Here is a 25260-nt window from a genome sequence, read left to right as displayed (position 1 = left end):
ATCAACCAATGTATCATATGACAATATTATTTCTCCCAGGATTTGTGAATTTTTTATTTTCAAAGAATTTTTCCTTTACTCTGTGGCAGAAATCCTTAATTTTCCCCTTCATTTACAGCCAGCCAGCAGGAAAGGATCCAGCCTTCTCCCAGATAGACCTGCTGATGTGGGGTGGAATGAGGTGAGATTAGTTGGAGATATGAATGCTTGAAAGCAGCTAATTTATCACAAGCTCACATTGTACTGCTGGCACATCTTTTAGTATTTTTTTCTAACTTTAACAATGCCATGGATCCCTGTGGCTGAATTGTTTGTGGGAATCCAGGAGCAAGTATTTGCATCTACCCTCATTGAAGTGTACACTACACTCTTACGCCAGTTGCACCTATGTTAGTGCATCTGGCACAAACAGCAGGGCACATGGATTTTGGGTGCAAGAAGGGAGGCCCGTACCATAAGCCTTATTAACCTTTTTGAGCACAGAAATACAAACACAGTGCTATACACTGGCAAATGCTTAATTATGGAAACAGCTAGTTTAACACACTGCCACCCATGTGCAACAGCACCTCTCTGCCCGCCGCCAGGCACACTAACAGACACCACTAGTATATGCACTAACTGAACATCCCATAATGACTTGCTTGCAAATACACTGACACATTCCATAGATGTGTGATGGGTTCCATTCAGAATTAAAAAGATGCTGTCATCAAACAATCACCCTCCCCCCCTTTTTTTTATAATGCCATTATTTTTCCATGATACTACTGCTCTGTTCCTGATTGTGTATTTAGATTGTATATCTGGAGTGGAGGCTCAGATTGTATTTATGGGGTATTATAAATAAACTCTTGATGTTCTTTCTGGGAGGCAGAACAAAGTTTCTTTTTGTATGAACTAATTAATCTCTATAGATGCAGATACCTGAGATTGGAAGAGTAAAGATACAAATAAAAATATATTGGTAGTTCTCACTCTGAATCATAGGGTGTTGTCCTCTATTGCCATTATCCCACCTGCCTCTTTGTGTCCAGATGAGCTGGCCCAGCCATGCATTATACGGTATATAAAGTAGGTCGTGCTGGGCATGGCTTTACACTGTGCATATCTGATTGCAGTACTGCTTAGTGATGCAGGCCTGTATAGCCCCCAAGGGAAAGGCAACCCCACAACTTGCACAGTTTGGAGATTCCTGCATCACGATCAGCCAAAAATAAATTCTGGGATGCAAGCAGGTACCACAGGGGCTTCTGAATGGGACACTGCAGGCAGAGATTAAAGGGAGGAGAAGAGAAAAGGAAGAGAGAGAGACACACACAGAGGAAATAGATATAGGAATGCAGACAGATAGGAAATGAGAGAGAGAGAGAGAGAGAGAGAGAGAGAGAGAGAGAGAGAGAGAGAGAGAGAGAGAGAGAGAGAGAGAGAGAGAGAGAAAGAATGGAATTATAGGAACAAAGACAGATAGACAAGGAGGCATAGACACAAGGGGACAAATGAAGTGAAAGCAGAGACACAGGCAGGCATATACAGTTATAGGGGGAATGCAGACACAAGGACTCAGATAATGAGGCAAAGAAGAGAAAAATGATGCAGGGGACAAAATGAGCAAAAAATATGGGGGCTTCAAATATAGAGGGCACGATAAAGGTAAGAGAGTGATAATTGTAGTAAGTAATAAAGGGAATAAGAGAAAAAGTGTAAACAGACAAATTAACTGAGTGTGAGATTATAAAGGAAGGGCAGAAGGAGGCCGAAGAAAGAGGGGGTCATAGAGTTGAGGATAAGACACTATGCAGAGAAAGGGGGGGAGAGAAGGATGAAGTTCAGTGAGAGAATAAAAGGACAGGCAAATATCAAGTAATGGGAATCCAATAAGGACAGGGGAAGAGGAAGGTAAAAGAAGATATAAAAGAAAAGAGTGCAATTTGTTTGAATGGAAAGATAAGGTAGATGAGACAGAAGAGTAGAAATTGGTTAGAGGGTGTTATAGGCGAAAGGGGGGAAGAAAATGGGGGATTGGTTAGAGATGTGGGACACAGGGAAAAACAGATAGATGAGGGACAGGTGGTACTGGAGCAGAAGAAAGGGGACTGAAATGAAGGTGGATAGTATAAGAAATTGGTTATTGGGTCACAGGGGAGACAGAATAGGAGTAAAGGGGCATAGGGTGCATAGGGGGTACATAGGGTACATAGGGGGTACATAGTAGAGGAGAACAGGGGTAGTACAGGGGGTAGGAGAGAAATAAGTGAGAGGAGGAGCAGTGGCTGGTGTAGATAAGACAGACTCAGTGCGGGCGAGTGATAAGTTCTTCATGCAATAGGAATATAGTAAGAGAAACAGACGCAAGAAGTGATTAAAGAGGTTTTAAAGAGACAGGAGCAATCCCAGGTCTGTCGGGTAATCAAGGCGATGCGAGGAATGGGGCGCACACAGCGATACAGACAGACAGATGAGACGTCCCGGCACAAGCCCAGTGCCAGTGTATAGAGGTCGCAGTTGAGGAGCCGGTGTGCGAGGGTCTGGGCTACAGCTGCTCCCCCCTATGGAGCCCAACTCCTCGGTCCCGGGGAACGTGTCAGCCCCCCCTGGGGTGTCGTGGGACGAGCTGTTGATCACGGGCACCTTCGGGACGGTACTATCTCTGATGTACGTGGCGGGGGTGGCGGGGAACGTGTACACGTTGACTGTGATGTGTCAGTCCGTGAAGTGCGGGGCGTCCATGTACATCTCTATCATTAACTTGGCCCTGGCCGACCTGCTGTACCTCTCCAGTATCCCCTTCATAGTCTGCACCTACTTCGCCCGGGACTGGTACTTTGGGGACCTGGGGTGCCGCATTCTGCTCAGCCTGGACCTGCTCACCATGCACGCCAGTATCTTCACCCTCACGGGGATGTGCACCGAGCGCTACATGGCCGTCACCAAACCCCTCGACACAGTCCGGAGATCTAAGGGTTACCGCAAAGGAATGGCCGGGGCAGTGTGGTCCCTGTCTCTGCTCCTCACTCTCCCCATGATGATCATGGTCACCCTCACTGAAGGCAACGGGAGAGGTGCCAAGAGAATGTGTGCCCCCACCTGGAGCCTGGATGCCTACAGGATCTACCTGACTGTCCTGTTCAGCACCAGCATCATGGCCCCAGGCATGGTCATTGGATACCTGTACAGCAGACTGGCCAGAACCTACCTGGAATCCCAGAGGAACCCCATTAATAAGAAAGAGAACAAGAGGTCCCCCAAACAGAAGGTGCTCATCATGATCTTCAGCATAGTCCTGGTGTTCTGGGCTTGTTTCCTGCCCTTCTGGATCTGGCAGTTGGTCAGGCTCTACGACATGTCGCCCAAGCTCTCCTCCCAGACCCAAAAGTGCATCAACTACTTAGTGACTTGCCTGACTTACAGCAACAGCTGCATCAACCCCTTCCTCTACACTCTGCTCACCAAGAACTACAGAGAGTATCTCAAAAACAGACACAAGAAGTTCTACAGGTTCACCTCAGCCTTTAGGAAGAGGGGCTCCAGTCTTCAGTGCTCCTCCTGGGGTCGCTCCATGTCCAGCAGCAACCACTACGACTATGGGTCCGAGTCCATCGTAATGACAAGTGTAAGAGACATGAAGTGAAGGATCTTTAGACTCATCAGAGGCTAAAACATCACAGAAGGGGCACCTGTCTCTGGTAAGTGAAGGCTTTCAGCTTATACTTCTCTATGGGCCTGTTTAAAGAGGTGCTTCACCTTTAAGTTAACTTTTAGTATGTCATAGAATGGCCAGTTCTAAGCAACTTTTAAATTGGTCTTCGTTATTTATTTTTCACAGTTTTTGTATTATTCGACTTCTGATTCTTTCCAGCTTTCAAGAGGGCGTCGCTGACCCCATCTTAAAAACAAATGCTCTGTAAGGCTACAGATGTATTGTTATTGCTACTTTCTATTACTCCTCTTTCTATTCAGTCCCTCTCCTATGTATATTCCAGTCTCTTATTAATATCAATGCATGGTTGCTAGGGTAATTTGGACCCTAGCTACCAGATTGCTTAAAATGCAACTGAAGAGCTGATGAACAAAAAGCTAAATAGCTAAAAAACCACAAATAATAAAAAAAGGAAAACCAATTGCAAATTGTCTCAGAATATCACTCCCTACGTCATACTAAAAGTTAACTCAAAAGGGAACAACCCATTTAAGTGTACCAAAGTAGGGCTAATTTTATCTTTCTGTAAAGGCCAAACAAAGTACCATTAACCCTTTCAAATTTCTTGACCAGGTGAATTCAAGTAGGGTTAACCCTCCCAAGTCTCCTTTATCAAGATGCCCTCTGAATGTCAGTAGGGTTAAGCCCCTCAAAGTATCTCCACAGTGAGCAGTAGGGTTAACCCCTTCATGGCAACTGTCTATATGCATCTCTGTAAGGGCTCTTACTGACGAGCGTTTTTACCTGCGCTCCCCTGCGTTCCGTTTTTCTTCGTTCAGCCGCAGGGGAGCGCAGGAATAGACGCATTCGATTTTTTCCAATGGGGCTGTAATCACACTGGCGCGTGTAGGCGCCGAACGCAGGTTGAGACGCAACATGCTGCATTTTTCCTGTGTTCGGCACCTACACGCGCCTGTGTGAGTACAGCCCCATTGGAAAAAATGCGAATGCGTCTATTCCTGCGCTCCCCTGCAGCTGAACGCAGAAAAACGGAACGCAGGGTGTGCAGTTAAAAATGCTCGTCAGTAAGAACCCTAAGATTACACCGGCACCTACATTTTAGTAGTGTTAATTGTTCAGTTTTTGCCCAGTCGCTCTCATGGTATGCACCCAGTTATATTTTAAAAGGGTTAATCCAGTAGGATCAGGTGCGTAACTACAGAGGAAGCAGACCCTGCGGCTGCAGGGGGCCCCAGGAGGTATAGGGGCCCCATGATGCCCTAATTAATGAGCAATTTCAAAATATATTGGTAAAAAAGGGCAACTTGTGGTTATGTTGGGGGCCATAAAATGAATTTGCTTTGGGGCCCAGTAACATCTAGTTACGCCACTGAGTAGGTTTAACACACTCACGCGATGTATTCACCAGCACCCCAGTAGAATTAATTGCTGTATGCAATAAAGGTATGGTTAACTCTCTCAAGCAGGTCATAATTTCAATGTTTTTGTCCAACAGCATCTTTCTCTCTCTCTCGCTATGGGTAATCTTCTAATGTTCTGATAAGACTGCATCACTCTATGGTTAACCCTTTCAAGGTTTCAGTACAGCTGCACCTTTCTAGGGCCAATCCTACAAGGTTTCTCTACCACTGCAGTTCCTCTACCAATACATCTTTCTTAGCAGGAGCGTAACTACAGAGGAAGCAGACCCTGCTGCAGGTTGGCCCAAGAGGTATAGGGGTTCCCATGAGGCCCTAATTAATTATCAAGGATAAAGGCTCAGGCATGGGCCGAAACGTTGGATGCACAAGTCAGTGGCGTAACTACCGGGGGAGCAGAGGGTGCAATTGGGCCAGGGCCCGCACCCCGCAGGGCCCCCCGGAAGTCACGCTGGCTGGAGTCGGCTGCAGCGCCGTATCAAGGCGTTTCGGCTCAGGTGAAGCCATCGTCAGGATGATGACAGGAAGTGAGACAAATCATTAAATAACCCTCATATCCAATCAGCGTGCCGATATTTATAACACCACATATGTGAATTAAAAAGTAACACCCTATTCCCATATATACTAGGGGTAATCTGCTCGCACCCATTAAGTGGCTGCTAAAACAAAGACCTTTGTGTTATGTGGCCATACCAAGGCCTTTTAAAAAAAGATCATGTGCCATCTAAAAAAAGGGTTTTAAAATACGTGCAAAAAGATACAAAACACATTAATCGATAAAATGTATCATATTGGTGTATCAAATGTGACCATCTAAAAAGCTAAAAACATTATGATAAGGAAACTATGTATCCAAATAGCAACAGTTGCAAACAGACATATATATATATATATATATATATAAATATATATATATTTTCAGACTAAATGCTGTTTAACACAGTTACCTATGCAGCTGCACCCCAGTAACCTTCCCAGGGTCCCTGTTATACTGCAACGTATTAGTATTAACCCTTTCAGTTTAGTGGCATTCACAGAGAGGTAACCCTCTCCCTGCCCATCAGAATCTCTGTAGTTTTAACTCTTTTAAGGGCCTGCTGGCAGCAACATAGTGGAGGGCATATCATTAATATTCCTTCCAGCCCATGACAGTAGGATTAACCGTTTAAGGAGCCTGCTTAGCTAGGTTCCATTTGTAGTTAACCCATTTTTGTGGGCCTGGCCAGCCTGGCCAGTGGCAGGAAAAAAGTAAATTCTTAGGAGTTTGTTCTCTTCTGCATCATAGTATATGATAATCCTTTCATGTTCCTGCAAACATACTAACAATATTAACCCTTTGAGGTACATGTCATCCTAGCAAAGTTAACAATTTCTAGTACTTGCACAGATTCATAAAGTTTGGGTCTCTATCATTTGTCTTTCTAATTTGGGGAACTTGGATGAACTTAGGATCCTGCCTGTATTTGGCTCAGTTATTTATTGCCAAGCCTGAACATGATAGGCCCCCCTTATTTGACTCTTTGAGTGAGCATGTATAATAATTTATATCTGCTGTGCCTTTATATTTAAATATTTGTGTTTCTTTCCAACCCCATCCCTAAAGAAGTTACTGTTATATTGTACGGAACCTTAGCCATTGTGCAAATATGCAATTATTATAATAAAAATTTAAAATGCCATGTGTAAAATAGTCAGCAGGGTATTTTTAACAAGACAGTGTCTGTCTGGGAGTACTGCTGAAGTGAGATTTTTAAGTGAAGCATAAATCCATAGCAAAGGTTATAGTAAGTAATCTCATAACATTCCCTTCTGGGATTGGTGCAGCACATACATATTATATCATTTTGCGGCCAGCCACCAGAAAAGAACCCATGTTTTGTAGTGTAATCATCTCAGGTTACATCAGTTATGTTATCACACTGTAAGCTATGCATATAGACAGAGAAGGAATGTTCTGGGCACACCATAATATATAACCTCATACTGTACTGTCTAAGGGAAACAATATGACACCCCCATCCCATATGTATAAATACAAATATACAGGGAGGAATGTTCTGGGCACACAGTAATCTATAATCTCATACTGTACTGTACAAGGAAAACAATATGACACATCCCACCCATATGTATAAATACAAATATACAGAGAAGGAATGTTCTGGGCACACAGTAAGTTATACCCTCATACTGTACTGTCTAAGGGAAACAATATGGAATCCCCAACTATTTGTATGAATGCAAATCTACAGAAAAGGAATGTTCTGGTCACACAACAAGCTATACCCTTATACTGTAATGTCTAAAGGAAACATATATGGCACTTCCTATCCATATGTATAAATAGAAATATACAGAGAAAAAATGTTATACCCTCATACTGTACTGTCTAAATATGGCAGCTTCCACTCATAAGTGTATAAGTGTATATATATATATATATATATATATATATTGACACACTGAAAAGGAATGTTCTGTGCCCACCAGCAACTAAACTCTAACTCTAGCAACTAAACTCTAACTCTAGCAACTAAACTCTAACTTTGGCGGAATGTTTGTTCTATTATTCTATTCTATCGTTCTAATTATATTAATTATACCCCCTGTGCCCAAGTAAGACTAATTTGCTTAGAGTTGTCATCCCTTCTGTATAAATATTACTATCTGTTGAATAATATTTTACAGGTATTGAACACAGCATGTTGCTTGATGTCAGTACTGGTGATCAAAACATGGTTTTGTTCATGGTTTGCTTGACAACAGCCACAAAGTGAAGCAGTGCAAGTAGCCCCCCTGTTTGTTGTTGATGGAAAACATGGGTTAAGAGCATATTATGGTGGTGGCAATTAATAGAAAGCTAAAACTGCCATGGATACCCTGCTGCATTTGCTTTATTCCCGACTGTAGTCTCCAATTACACAAATAAAATGGTGTAAATGAAAAAGCAATATTACAATTATATGGGATCTATAGTTTCATTCATATTGCCCAGAGGGTGGTCAAAAATTGTGTGATTATTGTGTTTCAGAAGAGCATGTAATTATTTGTAATTTTACAGCAGAGAGTAAAAATGTTCAGATAAATGTTGGCTTCCCAGGGTTAGTGGCTATGTATTTTTCCTGTGGCTCCACTTCTGAAAGACTTGCTTATTATTAGAGGACACCATAGGCATCCCGAAAAAATTATTGGTTAGCCTAATTGGAATCCTAATCCCCCAAAATGGCTAATAGCTAGGTAGAGATTGGTGCGTAATGAAGGCAGCTTGTGTGCACTTGGCCTTTGTAGCCTAACATCATATTTATTAATAGTCTGAAAGATAGACAAAAGACTACTAGTACTAACCATTACATTAATATAGTTTTACAATCCCTTACTGTTACAGCACAAAAAGGTCCTTTTTACTTCCAGCCTTATGGTGGCCAAACATGCACAGATTTGGTTGGGCGATTTCTGTCTGGACAGAAAATGTAATGCTGATGCCCTTGGGGGGTAGAACATTGGTATATATTGAAAACAGAAGCTGCAGCAGCCTCTCAGTTGTCTTTAGATCCAATGGCCCAAACACACAGACCCATCTTGTACTTCTGTTGCCAACTTTGCCTATTGTAGCCATTTTGTATTAGAGTGTAAACTGCCACCATCTTGCCTTCGTTTTCCGAAGTAGCCTGAAGTTTCCTCGTGAGGCAAAGCGCTAAGGTGATTTATATTCTAGCCGGCGGCAGAGCCAGAACTAGGGGTAGGCAGAGTAGGCACGTGCCAAGGGCGCAAAATTTAGCTGGCGCCAGGCGCGTACCTTGCACTGCTGCCTACCCCATGTCCGTCTGCAAATTCTGGCAAAGTTTGGTGGTTTGCGCGCCTGTGCACATGAACCAGAGGTGAAGGGTGATCCTTTCAGTCAGTGCGGACATGTGCTGATGTACAAGCACGCGCTGACGTACATGCACTCGTGCGCTCTTGTTTACGTGTGGCTGCAGAGGGGCCGATGGTGCTGGCCGAATTGCCTGGGGCGCCAGGCCGGCTTGGCCCGGCCCTGGCCGGTGGGAAGGCAGTTCAGGGATTAGTTGCTCGAAGAAGAGGTGATTTGTCGATGGGCGACTAGTCTCCTGGAATCTCCACTTGTGTCTCTGCCCTTAAGAGAAATGCTGTCACATAATCAGTTTCAATAGTGGATTTTATAATAATGTCTGATTAGTTTTGTTATTTGATCACCCTGAAAATATCTTGGGGATATTTAAATAAACCTGAGAAATTGAGTGTTTAATTAATGTGTTCTGATATAAAGGAGGGCTAACCTGGTAAATGGCATATTGGATATAGGGGCCACACAGGAAAGTGATGTTTCTCAGACTCAATTCAGATGGGTTTGATAGAAGATGACCTTAGGTGAACTGTCCCTGAGGAAGATGCGATCACTATGTTGGCGCATCTAAGCTCTTTCTCCTGTATAACAGTAGTGTAACAGTATGGATGCACAGCCGCTTCACATATGGCAGGAAGGGTCTTCAACAGCAAACCAAAGAATGTGAACAGGCTTAGGTCATTAACAGAAAGTTATTAGGATCAAATTGGGAGCAGAATCAGTAAACATTACTGGTATGCATGCCGGAGACCTCTAGTGACCAAACAGAGGTAAAACCATAAACTCAATAATTTCTCCAAGGCATGCTAGTAAGTAAAAAAATATACTTTATTTACATCAATAGTTAAAAAACATGAAAAATATCCCCTCTAACGCCTGACGCGTTTCATGCTTACCCAGCACTTAGTCATAGGCAGAATCTGACTATTGATGTAAATAAAGTATATTTTTTCACTTACTAGCATGCCTTGGAGAAATTATTGAATTAACAGAAAGTGCTGTAAAATTGTCTTGCAGGGAGGCTTGATGATTATAGGGCCTTTTGAAGCTTCAGATTCATTTCCAGCTCGCTGATAAGTCTTCAAGTTACTGGTGATTGTTACGATGTAACATTTTGCCATACAATCCATGCATTACCTCTGAATTTCATTTCCTACCATTACTGCTCTCCCTACTCATTTTGCTTTCAGGTTGTCAGCTGAATTTACTATCAGCCTTCTTCTCACTGATCCTTGTTTCCCATTGCTGTAAATTCCTCCAGTCCTATCCACAAACAACACACATGGCAATATTCTTCTGTCTTGCTTTTAACGAGAAGTGGATATGCATCCCTATGTATTTATCTTTCTCCTGTAGTAATTAGAGAAGAAACCTAATTGCTGGCTACCGCTTCTCTTGGGTAGAGTGGCATTTGATAACCACATAATATACAAAAGGGAGGGGATGGTTCCCAGTCTTTTTCTTTGAGTGAAGAATGACAGATAGAGCCTGGGGTAGCAGTAAGCACCACTAAAAAGGGAGTATTCAAGGAAAGCCCAGGTCGGTGCAATATATCCTCATGAATGTAGATCTGCCACATGAGGGTAAGAGCATGTGTGTAGACACTCTAGGACAGATGTTTCCAAACTTTTGTTTGGCTCTCTAATCCAATGATTGAGATTTAGGCAAGTTCTTCCAGTCCATAAAGCATCTAAAAATGTTGGAGCATGGTACATGGTGTGCCACTACTTAAAGGATAAGTAAACCTTTAAAATAAGTGAATGTAAACTTGATGACGGTGCTATTCTATGCACTTTTTTAATTTACATTCATTATTTCTTTTGTTTTTATTCCAAGATATTAAGTGATATAAATTCCTTGACTACTTGGTGGTCAGACTGGTGGGAAAATTATCAGCAGGTGGCACTGTTGGAACAAAATTCATTAGTATTAACAGTACATGTAAATAAATAATGACTGTAAATGACAAAAGTGCTTGGAATAGCACCATCATCAACTTTAAATTCACTTATTTTAAAAGGTTTACTTATCCTTTAAACCTATTTTAGCCACACCCACTTTCAAATGTATGCACACAATTTCATAAGGACACAGTGGTCCCGACAATATATGTGACAGCCAAATCTGTGGTTCTTCTCCAGTGGTTTAATGGCGTGTCCAGATGAAGATGGTAGGAACTCTGCTTGTGACAACCATCTCTTCAGTGCAGTTCTTAAGGGTTAACTGAGCTATGATTCATCCATAAAAATGACTCTCCTGCTCAACTGTTTTCTTGGTCTCTTTGTATCTGCTGTAGGCAAAAAAATTGAGGCTAAATACAGCCTTGATGGCTTGGCCACTTGAAAAGTCTTGAATTGCCTGCCCATATTCATGTGGGGGTGAATGAGGAGGTTTTAGCACCACTGTGTCCCCCCTCCCTTCCAAGCTGTTGTTTGAATCCTTTCATTGCTGACTTCACACTCACATATAGGGGCACACCTCACTGTTTGGGAGTATCTACCTGCAAGTTAGTGTTATTTCATTGGGACCTCTTTTGTTCGAACCATATTTCCCAATATCACTTTGTCAGATAATTCATTGGGTTGCCAGAAGGTGTATTTCCATCCAAGTTATGGGCAGCTAGTTTGGCTATCCTTTGTTGGGTCTTGTGGGAGCTTTCTATCTAAGCCTCACTTTGCATATCCCATTTGACCTGGTTTAGCCATTAAATCGGAAATAAAATCAAAATTCAGTTCCTCTGAAACATTTTGTAAACCTTATGTATCCATTAATATTTCACCAATTCTCTTCTGTGCATTTTTAATAAGTTCACTCTAGTCAACCCTTAATTCATCTAAAATTCTCTCTTTTCAGTTAGCAGCCTTCACTTAATTGCCTCGCTACTAAACTCCATTGAGGGCTTCCAAGAACAACTGTATCTTAGCCCACTTTCAATTCCAAGCAGGAATTGCAGCTTTCTGTTCATTTATTGCACTGTAAAGGCCAGATATACCCCAACTGTCCCTCCTCACTCACAGTCACTTAGATCTCTTCTTCAAGCCATGGCCGGGGTTGCAATTACTGTGACCCAAAGAAAAAACAATCATAGAGAAGCATCTGGGACACAAGGGTTTTCCTCAAACCCCCTTGAAGCCTCACCTATCAGTGAGCCTTTGCTTTTTACCATTGCTTTAAATTCTCTGGATCTAAAGCCTTAATTGAATCTTTTGTGCAGTGTTATCTACAAAGTTGTTCTTCAAAACACCATGAACGTCAGCAGTATTCAAATGATGGTATTCATAATACATATGCTTTAAATAGCAGTGCTCCCTGGAGGAGAATAGCATTGCCAAGGATTTTGGAGATTTATCATAATAAAGTGTTATTGTTAGGGGCGGGGAGCTGCCTCTTTGCTTCTTTTAATAATAAAGTCGTGCATGGATTTTTGCCAGACCAAATTTTTCAGCCTTTTTGTGCCAGTGGGGATCAACACAGTTGAACCTTTTCCAGTCAGCAGAAAGGCAATACATATCCATCTCAGCTTCTTCTCCCATCTTTCTGTGCACCCAGCTAGATCGATAGCAAATCTAATTTTCACGCTGCTCACTCACTGTCTCTCTTAGTGTAGGAAATCGGCACCCTTCAAAGTCACCGGCTGACAGGCTCTGCATTGCACCCATTGCTGTATAGATCACTGAAGATGGAGGTGTGTTGCTATAAAAGTAAATCTTTATAGGATCCAAAAAGGCTCATTGCTTAGAGACCCACAAATTAGCAGCAGTTGCAAGTAAGACAAGTAAGGGGATGGCACACGAAGCAGGAAAGAAATTGTTACAGAATGGCAAGATGAGAACAGAAGTGTTTTCTTCAAGTATTACTTAACCTACAGCATTGAACCAGTTATTGAATTGCAATGAGCAGTAGTATAAGGCTGTCAGGTTTCTGAAAGCTGTAGCTTGTGCACAGAGGTGCCCTGAAGGAAATATCTCCCCTTGAGCTGCTAATGGTAACGCTGAAGTTAATAATAAGCTGCCAGTAGTGAAAGTTCTAGGGCTGGAACAAGGGGTAGGCAGAGTAGGTGCACGCATAGGGTGCAATCATGGGGGGGGCACACTTTTAAGGGGAATTTTGATTCTTTTTTTTAAACCCTGGTTTGCTTGGCCTTTAATAGTTTTTCAATTTTATAAAATGCCTCTTCCAACCCCCTCTTGATGATTCGTACTGCAGGCAGAAGCACTCCCCACTTCCCTCTTGGCAGCTGCTGGCACAGGTACATATTTGTGGGCGATATCTTGGCTGCTGCTGGCACAGGTAAACAGATGATTAGGGGTAATATGATGGATTTTTGCTGTTGCTGGCACAGGTACATATTTTGGGGGCAATATGATGGATTTTTGGCTCCTGCTGGCCCAAGTACATATTTGGGGGCAATAAAGTGGGTTTTTTGGCTGCTAGTGACAAAGGTACAGATGTGGGATTGGCTGCTGTTGGCTCAGGTACATGGGGCAATATGGTGGCTTCTGGCACAAGTATACAGATGTTTAGGGCAATATTATGGCTTTTTGGCTTCTGCTGGCACAGGTATACAATTGGGGCAAAAATCTAATTTTGTGGCTGCCGCTGGCTTAGCTGCAGATTGGGGGTAACAATATGATGGATGTTTTGGCTTATGCTGGCTCATGTACAAATTGGGTGCTTGAGGGCAATCTGAAGGATTGACTGCCGTTGGCACAGTTACAATTGGGGGCAATATGATAGGTGCTGGCACAGGTATAGGGAGCAAAATGAATGGTAAGATGGGAAATGGTAATGCAGGACCGGGTTTTGGGGGGCACTGATTAAAGCCCTTGCCTAGGGTGTCAAAATAACTTGGCCCAGCCCTAGACTTAAATATTTGCCAGAATACCTCCCCAGCAGTGTGTGACTGTGGACTGTGAGCAGCAGAGAGTCCAAATTTTTGGACCAAAGTCTTTATTTAAAAAAGTTTTATTTAACAAATGTAATGGCAGTTTCAGATGATAAACTGAAGGCATCTAACAAATGCAGAAGAGATGAACTGGGGAATGAGCTTGCAGATTTAGTGGGCGGGCGTCCCGAGGCCATGCATCCTAGCGCCCGCCCGCATACTCCCCTCCCTGCAAGCGCGCATGTGCGCCAGCACCAGAGCTACGGGGAGCTGCTGGAGAGCTGAGCTCTCCAGTGCACCCCGGAAAGTGGCTGGGCGGCATGCCGCCCATAATACAGTATTTTGCCACCCTAGGTCCAGGCCTAGGCCTATATAGAGCTTCATATTTCTGAGCTGTTTAAAGATGTCAGTCCCTGGAAGGAAGTATACCAAAATATACAGAGATTTGCAGCAATGGGATCCAGTGTCTGCACTCCAGCAGCAAAACCAGGCAAGCACATCCAATTTCAGGCAAGCACATCCAATAACCCTGTGTCATCTGAGAGTGAGGCAGAATTCATAAACCCGCTACCGCCCCAGGATACAGAAACGGTGTGGCAAGATAAACTGGCAGAACATGGCATTTGATCAGCAGGCTATGGATGCCCAGAAAAGAAAGCAGAAGGAAGAAATGGCCTTTAAAGCTACTGTTGGGAAGAAGGACCAGGCTTTTGAACTGGATCAGGATTTCCAAAGCTGCCAAAAGTTAAAGGCAAAGTTACAGCAAATCCGGTACCCCAAAATACCAGTGGAAGTGGAAAAGAGCAGAAAGGAAGTGCCCATGATCCAGCTGGAACTGTGTTAAAAGAAGAGATAGAGCTGCATGCATAAGAGATGGACATTACACTAACAAAATCTTATTCTTCCTGTGTGAAAGAAAGTGAGAGAGTGGAGAGTGGGGTGAATGAAGTGGAATCCTCTGTATCTGTTGGGAATGACAGGGTGAGTGAAACTGTAACGGGTGTTGGGGGAATGGAGGGTGAATGTGGTGGAGTGCAAGCTTGAGAGGTGGGTGGGGATATGGGCTTTTCTGCTGCTAATGTATTGACAGAAGTTAGCCAGGGACAGGTACACCAACAGATTTCAGAAGCTGTAGAGTTAGTGTCAGTTCAGGTAGGAAGCCAGGCAAATCCACACATTTTTGGTAGAGAAAGCGGCTTTTCCCAGTTTGTAAAGCCAAAGTGGGATGGCAACAGAGAGGATGCCCCTCCAATGTGGTTCATTATATGCACCATGTTGTTAGATGGGATGGGTTTTTCACCATAAGATTTATCAGCTGTAATTGGACAAACAGAGATAGAATACAACATTACTTTTTAGTTGCCTGATGCTTCAGATCACTTCTGGCAGATTTATAATTTACAGAAAAGAGCAGGACACCAAAACTGGAAGAGCTTAGTTGTCATTCCAATGACCAAACCCAAGACCAAACTCATTACTGTAATAATGAAAAATGATGCAGTTCCCAAGGAGGTCGCTTTGGTTGCAGCGCCAGTGCATGGTTTTGCGGTTGAAGGAGAGCAGGACCAAGACCAAGAGTTACCAGCATCTCATGAGTAATTTCTAAGAGACAGAGGTTTAGGCAGCCAACAAATGAGCGCAGGTAAGGTGGCAACTGATGGTAAGGTAGAAGATGTTCAAAAAGTATGCCCATCAGTTAGATCCAGGGGAAGGTGCCTCAGGAATAAATAATTTCTCTGTTAGTACTGGAAATAAATTATCAGTGCTAGATAATAATTCTGAGACCTGGGGTGATAGGGCAGAAAGAGAAGAGCAAGAGGAGCTGGAGAGGATGGGGAGAGAAGAATCCAGGGAGAGTAATCCAAGGAAGGTGGAGCAGGAAGATATGGAGGTTCACCTGACTTCAAAGATAAACACTAGCTAAGTGGGAGAGCAGCCGGTCCATAAAAAAGGTATAATGGAAACTGCAAACAGCTCCCACATTCTGGCCAGAAATCCAGTGAGTGACAATGATGAACAGCAACTGCAGTTAGGGCCCCAAGTTAAGAGATATGGGGATGCAGTTGATTGTTCAGCAAAGGGAAGAAATGGCAAATCTATGACAAATATTCATGATGGCATCATCTCCAATTAGGTTTTTTACATCAAAATCTTCCTGAAGTTTGGCCTGGGCCAAAGATCTGATTCCCTGTTGGAGAGTTGCATCGGGAACTGGGTATTGCCTCTGGTGGGAGATTGGGTGCTTGGAGATAGTGTGAAGGAAGTCTGGGCGCATAGTCGTCATTTCCCTCAACATCTTGAATTGGGGCTGAAGCTTTTGAGGAAGTGGAATGTCGGAATTGGGGAACTGGGTTCTGTCCAGAGAAAGCAAATCTATTGCAGGATCCTGGGAACCTATTTTGTTGTCCCTTGTTAGCCTTGAGAGACTGCGTGGGGGGACATTCTTTCTCAGAGCCTCCGTGGCTCAATGACAGAAGGGTGCTCCCCAAATATTTTGATCTTAACTGGCTTGCTCTTCAGGGAAGGTTTTTTGTTCGGGGCAATGTGAGCTACTTAAACATCGCTGTCAGGCAGTGCCAGTGGGGCTGCTCCAATGATGAGACCCAGGAACATTTTCTATTTGATTGCCCTGTGATAAAAACTGTGCGGTGTCAGTTAGCAGAGGTTCTGAAAGTGCCCCACATTAGCCAACTTTCTTGTGCAGGTGCTGCCTATGGCATTTTGTTTGTCCAACATCCACTTGGCAGAGGAATGATGTAAATGATAATACCTGTGGCAATGCCGCTGTAGGAGATTTCTTGGCCAGGAGGATGTTATTACTGAAGTGAAGTCTGTGGTGGCTGATTTGGAAAGGGAGGTCAGATGCTTCATTGTAAATGCCTCAAAATGGCAGTGTGTACATCTAGGAGTGTTCCTGCCTTCTCTTTGACATTAAGACAGTTTGTTTTGATATGTACCAACTTGAATGGCAAGTTGCTTTTATTTTCATTTATGTTCTTTTGATATGTGTGACGAATGGGTGGGGGGCATGTATGAAACTACTTTATCCCATGAACAAATGAAAAGACAATATAAAGTAAAACTGACTCATGTTTGCTAATAGCTGGACTATAGATTGATTTGAAAGTTTTTATAATTGGCTAAGTTTTTACTAATAAAAAAATCTCTGTTTAAGACCCATTATAGGCAGCAGTCCTGCCCTGCTTTATGGCTGAGATTCTAGCTATCTGTATAACAGAGCATTCTGTCACAGATCCCTGCCTCCAACAGGCACCGCACCAGAAGCAATAATAGGCACTAAGAATAAATCTGAAGCAGTCAGCAGGGGATTAGGAATGAATTCTAAATCACGTCAAAAGGGTGCAGAATATGTAATGCTTTACATTTACAAAAATGATTAAAGTGGGCTAATTGAAAACATAGCAAAAATACATTTGCCTGATACTCGTTTAATTCCCTTTGGGGGTTCCCAGGATTTTGTAGAGCTGTTACACTATTGAATGGCAATCGATGGAGAATCGAGGATTTGAGTGGAGGGGAATCTAGGAAAGAACTACAGTTCATGAATAATACATAGAACCTCATTTATAAACTGTCAAACCTGAAGTCTGTTTCGACACGTGTTGGCAATGTTTGGTGCAAAAGGCCTGAAGAAGGATTAAATTGTTGATGTCAAAACAGAAGCATATGTATAGTAATGCCATCTCACACCTTTCATATAGCACACTTATAAAATCTGCATGCTAAACAAAGATACAATTTACCGTTTGGAATAATGGTAATTAGGAATAAAGGAAAATGAGTGTTTTGTGGCTGTATAGATACCAGTATAGTCTGCAGCATATCTAACGACATGATCTACTAGAATGCTTGGCGCTACAGAACCACTGATAGAGACCCAGCATAAAGTATTGGAAAGCAATAATGAAGTGAATGGTATTCTGCACCCTGTGGGTTGGCTTAGTTAATTTATATTAAGATGGAGTGAGACGTGTGCTGCCCATTACTGCTTTTAGCTGCAATAACTGTAATGAGTCTATTAAGCAGGGCATTTAAGATAATTATTAGTTGATATTCTAACAATCACATGGTTCATTAGAGGGTACTTGGAAATGAAAATAACGTATAAAAGAACAAAAGGCATAGGGTTTCAAACTTCTTGGTTACAGGTTTACATGTCCCCTAACATCCCCACTCAACCCCACACAATCTTTGGTCTATTGTCCCCTGCCTGTTGCTTTTCTTTTTTCTTCCTTCTATTTTCATATGTCTCTCATAGGTAGCCTCTACTCTCTCTTTCTCTCCTTTGCTTTTTTCTCCCTTCTTCTGTATAGAGTTCTTTTTTCTTATTTTCCACCATACACTTTCTCTCCTTTCCCTTATCACTTCTGCTCTACTTTCTTATCCAGTGCTACTCCACTCTCTTCCACTTTGTTTGCTGGTCTCCACATTTCTGTTCCTAAGGCATTAAATACCCAATCACCCCAAATCTCCCCCTAACTGGCCTTCAGGCTGGGCCCCCTTAGCTCATAACAAGGTTACAGATATATAGAAACATTGGGGTAACAGTCACCCTGCTATAGTTCCAGGGGTACCCAGGGCACAAATAAGCACTGACCCCAAATTTCAGACAGCACAGAACTGTCTTGGTATATATCTGTAATTATATATATATATATATATATCTGTAATTATATATATATATATATATATATATATATATATATATATATATATATATATATATATATATATATATATATATATATATAAACTTTTTCTGGAGTGCCCGCACCTCTGACAATGGTTGATTCGAGGTGCTCGATCAATGTTTAAGGAATAAGTAATAGAGGATCCGCACTCTCATTTTCATTTCAAAGTGATAGCTTTTATTTTTCACATCACAATCCGACGTTTCGGTCCTCCTGGGACCTTTCTCAAGGATAATGTGCACAAACAGTGTAACCAATTAAATACCCTCCAGTGAATTTGGCGCCCTCCTGACGTCAGAAGTCCATATATAGTCACAGGTTCTTCAACAAAAGGAAGAAAATGTTTATTCTAATGACTATATATGGACTTATGACGTCAGGGAGGGCGCCAAATTCACTGGAGGGGGAGGGTATTTAATTGGTTACACTGTTTGTGCACATTATCCTTGAGAAAGGTCCCCAGGAGGGACCGAAACGTCGGATTGTGATGTGAAAAATAAAAGCTATCACTTTGAAATGAAAATGAGAGTGCGGATCCTCTATTACTTATATGTATATATATATATATATATATATATATATATATATATATATATATATATATATATAATATGTTACGAATCTATCTATCTAGCTATCTATTTAATCATAATCTCACAAGTCATGGTGCAATCTATCCTAAACCCAACAAACCCATCACTGTCTAGACTTTTGATTAACTTATCATGTTTAGTCTTTGGGAAAACCTATCACCTCTAGGCTTTGGGTTAATTTATCATTTTGGGGATTTTGATTGGACTCTGTAGATATTTCAGAGCATTGATCACAGACCCAGAGGGAATGAAACTTTAGATTGAATGTTCTCAGTGCTGCAGAAAGCATATTGGACTCACTACTGCCTATCTCATTTTTCATGAAATGCTCTGTTAAATAAATGTTTCATGTGAAGGAGTAGGAAATCACCGGCACAATGTGGGTATTTCTATCTGGGAGAACCCTTGCTCGTTTATTGCGGATGCAACGTTTCGGGGCATTGCAAACTTCACAAAGGGGTTATACCCCAAAACATTGCATCCGCAATAAACGAGCAAGGGTTCTCGGTTAAGCCGAGCAAGGGTTCTCCCTGCTAAAAAAAACCCATGTTGTGCCGGTGATTTCCTACTCCTTTGCATTGAACTTGAGGTTGCCAATACCTCTTTCATCGAGCACCGGGGATTCATAAGGATTGGACAGCCAGGGTGTGCGAGGGTAATCCCCCCTTTTTTTCCATGAATAAATGTTTCACTCACTTCAGAGTGAACCTCAAGGTACAGGCTCCTATGGATAAGATACATTAGGACACCCATTGCTTACCTATGGCCCATCAGCTGCTGTAAAACGACAAATCCCAGTATCCACCAAAAACCTTTGTCTATAATTGGTAATCCCCATCTTGGTTTTACTCTCCCTCATGTTCTCCATTATTATTTCTAATTTTCTCTCCACTTCTCTCACTTCTTCTCGATCCAGTTTAGCCTTCTATTCCTCTGTACCTCTATTTCACATTTTACTACCCTCTTATCTAACATACTAACCGTGCCTTTAGGGCCATATCAGAAATAATAGGGTTCAATACTACTTAGATGGTCCATTCATGGGGCCTGGGTTCTCAGCACAGTACATAGCTCTTACCCCACGTAGAATGGGGCAAGTTGAAAAATTAAATACAAAGTCTGGCCACACCCCCAAACCAAACCTGTCCTTGCCCAAACATTGGCCAATATACCCAAACTGTTACCCATTTTCTGCAACCTGTTATGGCCCACTGCCATGATTCTAAACATTTGTGTCTTTCTTGGCCCCAAATGCTACCACATATCTGAAATTCCCCCACCAATTTTTCCCTGATTTACAGCCTTACCTCCTTCATTATTAGAATGTGGGGAGTGCAGTGACATCTAGGAAGTGCTGAATTGAAAGTGAAAGTAGCTGCCTGCCCTGCATCTATGCCTAGAGGAGGGACAGACAATATTTGATTGACAGCTGAGATTTTTAAATGAGTTTACAACAGCTATGAATGCTTTAATAAAAAATAGAATTTGGATTTCATATTTAGTTTGAAAAGGACTTTTATCATACAGCTTTTCATGTCTGGGTGAGAGGTCCACTTTAACATTCTGACATATGTACCCATTTGCTGTATTTGTGCTATAGAGAGATATATTTATTTTCCTTTTAGTTTCCTGTTTTTAAAGTGCCCTTTTGAAAATCTTGATGTTGAACGTGAATCATGTGTATGTGCACCTACTGATGAAACCTGGAGCAACCACTACAGGCTGTGTCAATACAGACCTTAAAGAATCACAATCAAACATATATGGGGTTATTTATTAAAGTCTGAATGACAAAAACGGAAATTATTTGTGATTATGAGGATGGAAAAAGTCAGAATCCAAAAATCCGGCATCTCAGTGGGAGAAGTTCTGAAGTTATCCTGATCTGTGCAGGGTTTCGTGCAAAAATCCGAAGATTTCTTGGTTTTGGGCCAAAATCTGGATAAGTTTGAGTTGTCGGGTGGAAAATCTGAAAAATTTCACAATTTTTTCGTGTTTTTTCATGCACTGGATTTTTGTCGGCAAAATGTATTGATAAATAACGGGAAATAACCTGTGCGGATTTGGTCGGAGTATATTTCAGAAAATGAGATAAATTCGGATTTTGAGAGATAACCCTCATAAACTCTGAACGCTGGAAATGACACAATCCCCACACTGACAAATTTGATCACACCTTTCATCCAATTCGCCAAACAAGCACATGCAATTGTCTTGTTTAAACATGTTCAAATGCATCAGATACTACATGCAGTGCAGTCTCTATTACACTGGAATCCTGGGGAAAATATTGCATTGTGGTTATACACATAGCGAATTGCATAAGTGTAGGTAAAAAGACTAGTGTGTGATGTGACACAGCTGGTGAGATTAATGCAAATATGTGCAAGTTATTGCATGCATTGATTTTATTGATCTATGAACATTTTAGCACATATTTAGGTTGGTGCTTTTTTCTGCCATAAATATTATGACTGTTATTAATGCATATTGGTAAAAAATTTATTTGGCAAATACAGAGCAGGACATATTGACTGGATTGCTGAACACAATTGCCAGCTGGTAGGACGAACTAATATTCCTCAGTTATTGAGACTCATATTGAAAAAGATATATCAATAAAGAGCAATGTTAATTACATTCACGTGCAAGGTTGGAAATGAAGAGCAACAATAAATCAATATATATCATATAAAGATAGTCATGTCATATATTTTCCCCATTAGAAATATTAATGCCCAATGTGGTTTTATGGTGAAATTGTGGACTGAAATATTTCTTTACCATAATGTTCCGAGTGCTGAAAGGAAAGGGAACAAATCCTGTATATTATGGAAGGGGGTAAAGCAGCCTGAGGGGAACACAATAAAGAAGGAGAGCTGATTGTACTGTAGGCAGCGGAGATGATAGGAATATTCTGAGATGAGAAAGGAAAGAGTTCAAGGGGCTTCATGGGATACCAACAGAACAGTAAATGTCATGCTATGGATTCAGGCTAGGGTTACAGCAATACATTCAAGCACAAGGGACCTAATCTACTGACATTTTGTAAGTCACGGTATAGTTTTTTTTTTAAGCACGAAAAAGAAAGAATCAATTGGGTTTTGTCGTTCGCTCAACTAATCCTTATCCTGTTATTTTAAAGGGAAATTAAGCCTTGAACACATATACTTTCGGTACACTCCTTTATATATGTGTGAATAGTGCAATCCATTACTTAACATAATTGCAGGGTATAATGTAAGGGTAAGTAATGGATTGCAGTATTTACACATACATACATAAAGGTTTCAGGAGCGTAACAACTGTAAATGTGTCCGAGGTCAGGCTGAGATCACGGATGGGTCCATTTCTCTATGGATACCGAATATCTGCAGTTCAGCTAATGCATGTTGGGCAGTGTCATTCTGTGGCTACTAAAGCAAATAAAGTTCTGTCTTGCATAAACAAGGGCATTAACTCAAGGGATGAAAACATAATTATGCCTCTTTATAGGTCCCTGGTAAGGCCTCATCTGGAGTATGCAGTGCAGTTTTGGTCTCCAGTCCTTAAGAGGGATATAAATGAGCTGGAGAGAGTGCAGAAACTAAGTGCAACTAAACTGGTTAGAGGGACGGAAGACTTAAATTATGAGGGTAGACTGTCAAGGTTGGGGTTGTTTTCTCTGGAAAAAAGGTGCTTGCGAGGGGACATGATTACACTTTACAAGTACATTAGAGGACATTATAGACAAATGGCAGGGGACCTTTATACCCATAAAGTGGATCACCGTACCAGAGGCCACCCCTTTAGACTAGAAGAAAAGAACTTTCATTTGAAGCAACGTAGGGGGTTCTTCACAGTCAGGACAGTGAGGTTGTGGAATGCACTGCCGGGTGATGTTGTGATGGCTGATTCAGTTAATGCCTTTAAGAATGGCTTGGATGATTTTTTGGACAGACATAATATCAAAGGCTATTGTGATACTAAGCTCTATAGTTATGGAGATAAAGAACAAAGAAAAGGGGACCGCTACTGCTCACCGCTGCTCCTGACCAGGTGCTCTGTCAAGCAGTGTCCCCACTGCAAACATCCAATAAACTCGAAACAAGCAGACGGCACTTCTGGAAAGGGTTTTATTGGGGTTACTGCTGTAGAACCTTACGTGTTTCGGGAGTGAATCCCTTAATCCCTATGATTAAGGGATTCACTCCCGAAACGCGTAAAGTTCTACAGCAGTAACCCCAATAAAACCTTTCCAGAAGTGCCGTCTGCTTGTTTCGAGTTTAGTATAGTTATGGGTATATAGAATTTAATTAAAATTAGGGAGGGGGGTGTGTATGGATGCTGGGTTTTCATTTGGAGGGGTTGAACTTGATGGACTTTGTCTTTTTTCAACTCAATTTAACTATGTAACTATGTAACTATGTACATGTTTGTTCCAAGTATAATAAACCACACCATCCAATATCGGACCATCTATGCTAAGGAAGGGGAGGCTGAGGCCCAGTGTCTAGCATCACTGGACTGAAATACAGCCCTGGCTTCTGCATCCTAAATCAAAATGATACAGCAACGTAAGGTGGTAGAGCCTGATTGCCTTATGTTACCCCACTGTCTTGCTGTCCAGAACCACCCTCTTACCTCTTTAGATTACCCCAGATGGCCTGAGGGCTCATTGCATGACAGCAGTAAGAGCTTCACTTTTACTCGGTGAGGCTTATTTACTAACAGTGCACCATTTTTCAACAGTGCTATAATCCGCAGTGACCAGGCAGGAGATAGCTTGGAACATTCTACTGCAAGTTAAAAACCACAACCAAAATCCTGATTGGTTGTTATGGGTTACTGCATTGGTGCAAAGCCTAATGCCTTAATTGCAATATCCTAAGCAAGCCCTTCTAACGTGTATTTGTGTATTTGTGTATTTTCAGGGACTCCATCTTTTGCTTCTCATATTGGATTCTCCGGCCCTGACAATGTGTCAGAACTCTGCAGCCAGGAGATCCAAAGTCACTACCTCAAGGCAGTCATCGAGCATCGATGTGAAACGCGTCAGGTTTGGCAAATCCTAAAAGACAATTCTGATTGCTATGTGGTTTAAGGAATAAGCTGTAACTGTAAGGCTCTTACAGTTTGTGATCTCAGCTTTTCTTGCTCCTTTTCCTTCTGGCTGTAAACCCCACACACATTATTAAAGGAAGCGTGCATGGACTGATGCCATCTTGGTCTTCGTTTTTATCATATGATTCATTCATCATCTCAGGAAAACCTCTCTAAACATCTGATGAACAGGGAATTAGAATATGTAGCTTAAACAGGCACATATGCACTTTTAGGAGAAATAATATATTTCTATATTCAATATAGCTAAGGTTAAATGGATGTCATTATATAATATCCCCCCCTCCCATACCCATCCCCCTGACTCATAAGGAGTGCCACTGGGGAGGTGCAGATTGCAGGCAGACCCTGTATACAACTGTTTTTTAAATGTGCACAAGGGGGTGCTCTTGGACTTACATTTGGGGTCTCAGTAAATGTTCGCATTTTATTGTCTCTGCCATAAAGCAAGACAGGACTACAGTTGTTTAGCAGTAAGGAAATACTAGGAAATACATTCCCTCTTTGAAGCCCAAAAAATCAGTGGAGAAAAATGAAGCAAATTTGATATTTATTGCTTATTTCTGGGGTTTAAACTCTCTGTTCAGGGAATTCCTGCTATTTTAGAGGTTTGTCTTTTCGTAAATGCTGAAAAATTGTAAAAAAAATATTAAATAAAATTGAAGTGATGAAGTTAATAAAAAATGATTAAATTACTTGGTCTTCAAGTGTCGTCTTTTTAATGTTTTTGAGTGCATTAAAGAGTCTCGGCCTGTGCATCGTTGCTGTCATTGGATGCTTGCCGCAAGGTCATGAGACGAGAAGGCAACCCAGTGCCAGATGATTTGGGTCTGACAATAAGCCTTCAAGATTTTTTTTTAAATTAGTTAAAAAAAAGTTATAGGAGTGTTTTACAAAGTGAACATATTTGCCCTGGAAACTGACTATTATTTTTTTCAGCAAAGTAGCAGAAAGTCTCATACAATTTCTCTCTAGAGTATTTGGCAACTTTCCTCTAACAGAGCGATTATGGACTGGCACGTT

The 25260-nt window shown here is 41.7% G+C and overlaps 1 protein-coding gene across 1 annotated transcript; it reads left to right on the top strand.

Annotated features, from left to right (window-relative positions):
- The first annotated feature begins 1343 nt into the window (after positions 1-1343).
- Positions 1344-24932, top strand: uts2rl.S (urotensin 2 receptor-like S homeolog). The gene is made up of 2 exons (XM_018237856.2): positions 1344-3686; positions 24048-24932. The coding sequence occupies exon 1, from the start codon at positions 2552-2554 to the stop codon at positions 3629-3631; it is 1080 nt and encodes a 359-aa protein (XP_018093345.1). The 5' UTR covers positions 1344-2551; the 3' UTR covers positions 3632-3686; positions 24048-24932.
- The last annotated feature ends 328 nt before the right edge of the window (positions 24933-25260 follow it).

Source organism: Xenopus laevis, chromosome 9_10S (assembly GCF_017654675.1).
Source record: "Xenopus laevis strain J_2021 chromosome 9_10S, Xenopus_laevis_v10.1, whole genome shotgun sequence".
Taxonomy (NCBI): domain Eukaryota; kingdom Metazoa; phylum Chordata; class Amphibia; order Anura; family Pipidae; genus Xenopus; species Xenopus laevis.
Note: the sequence above shows the minus strand (reverse complement) of the source record. Positions and strands in the feature narration are given on the sequence as shown.

Bases quoted from the DNA above. Each gene is read 5' to 3' on its own strand.
- uts2rl.S (XM_018237856.2), top strand. From the start codon at position 2,552: ATGGAGCCCAACTCCTCGGTCCCGGGGAACGTGTCAGCCCCCCCTGGG.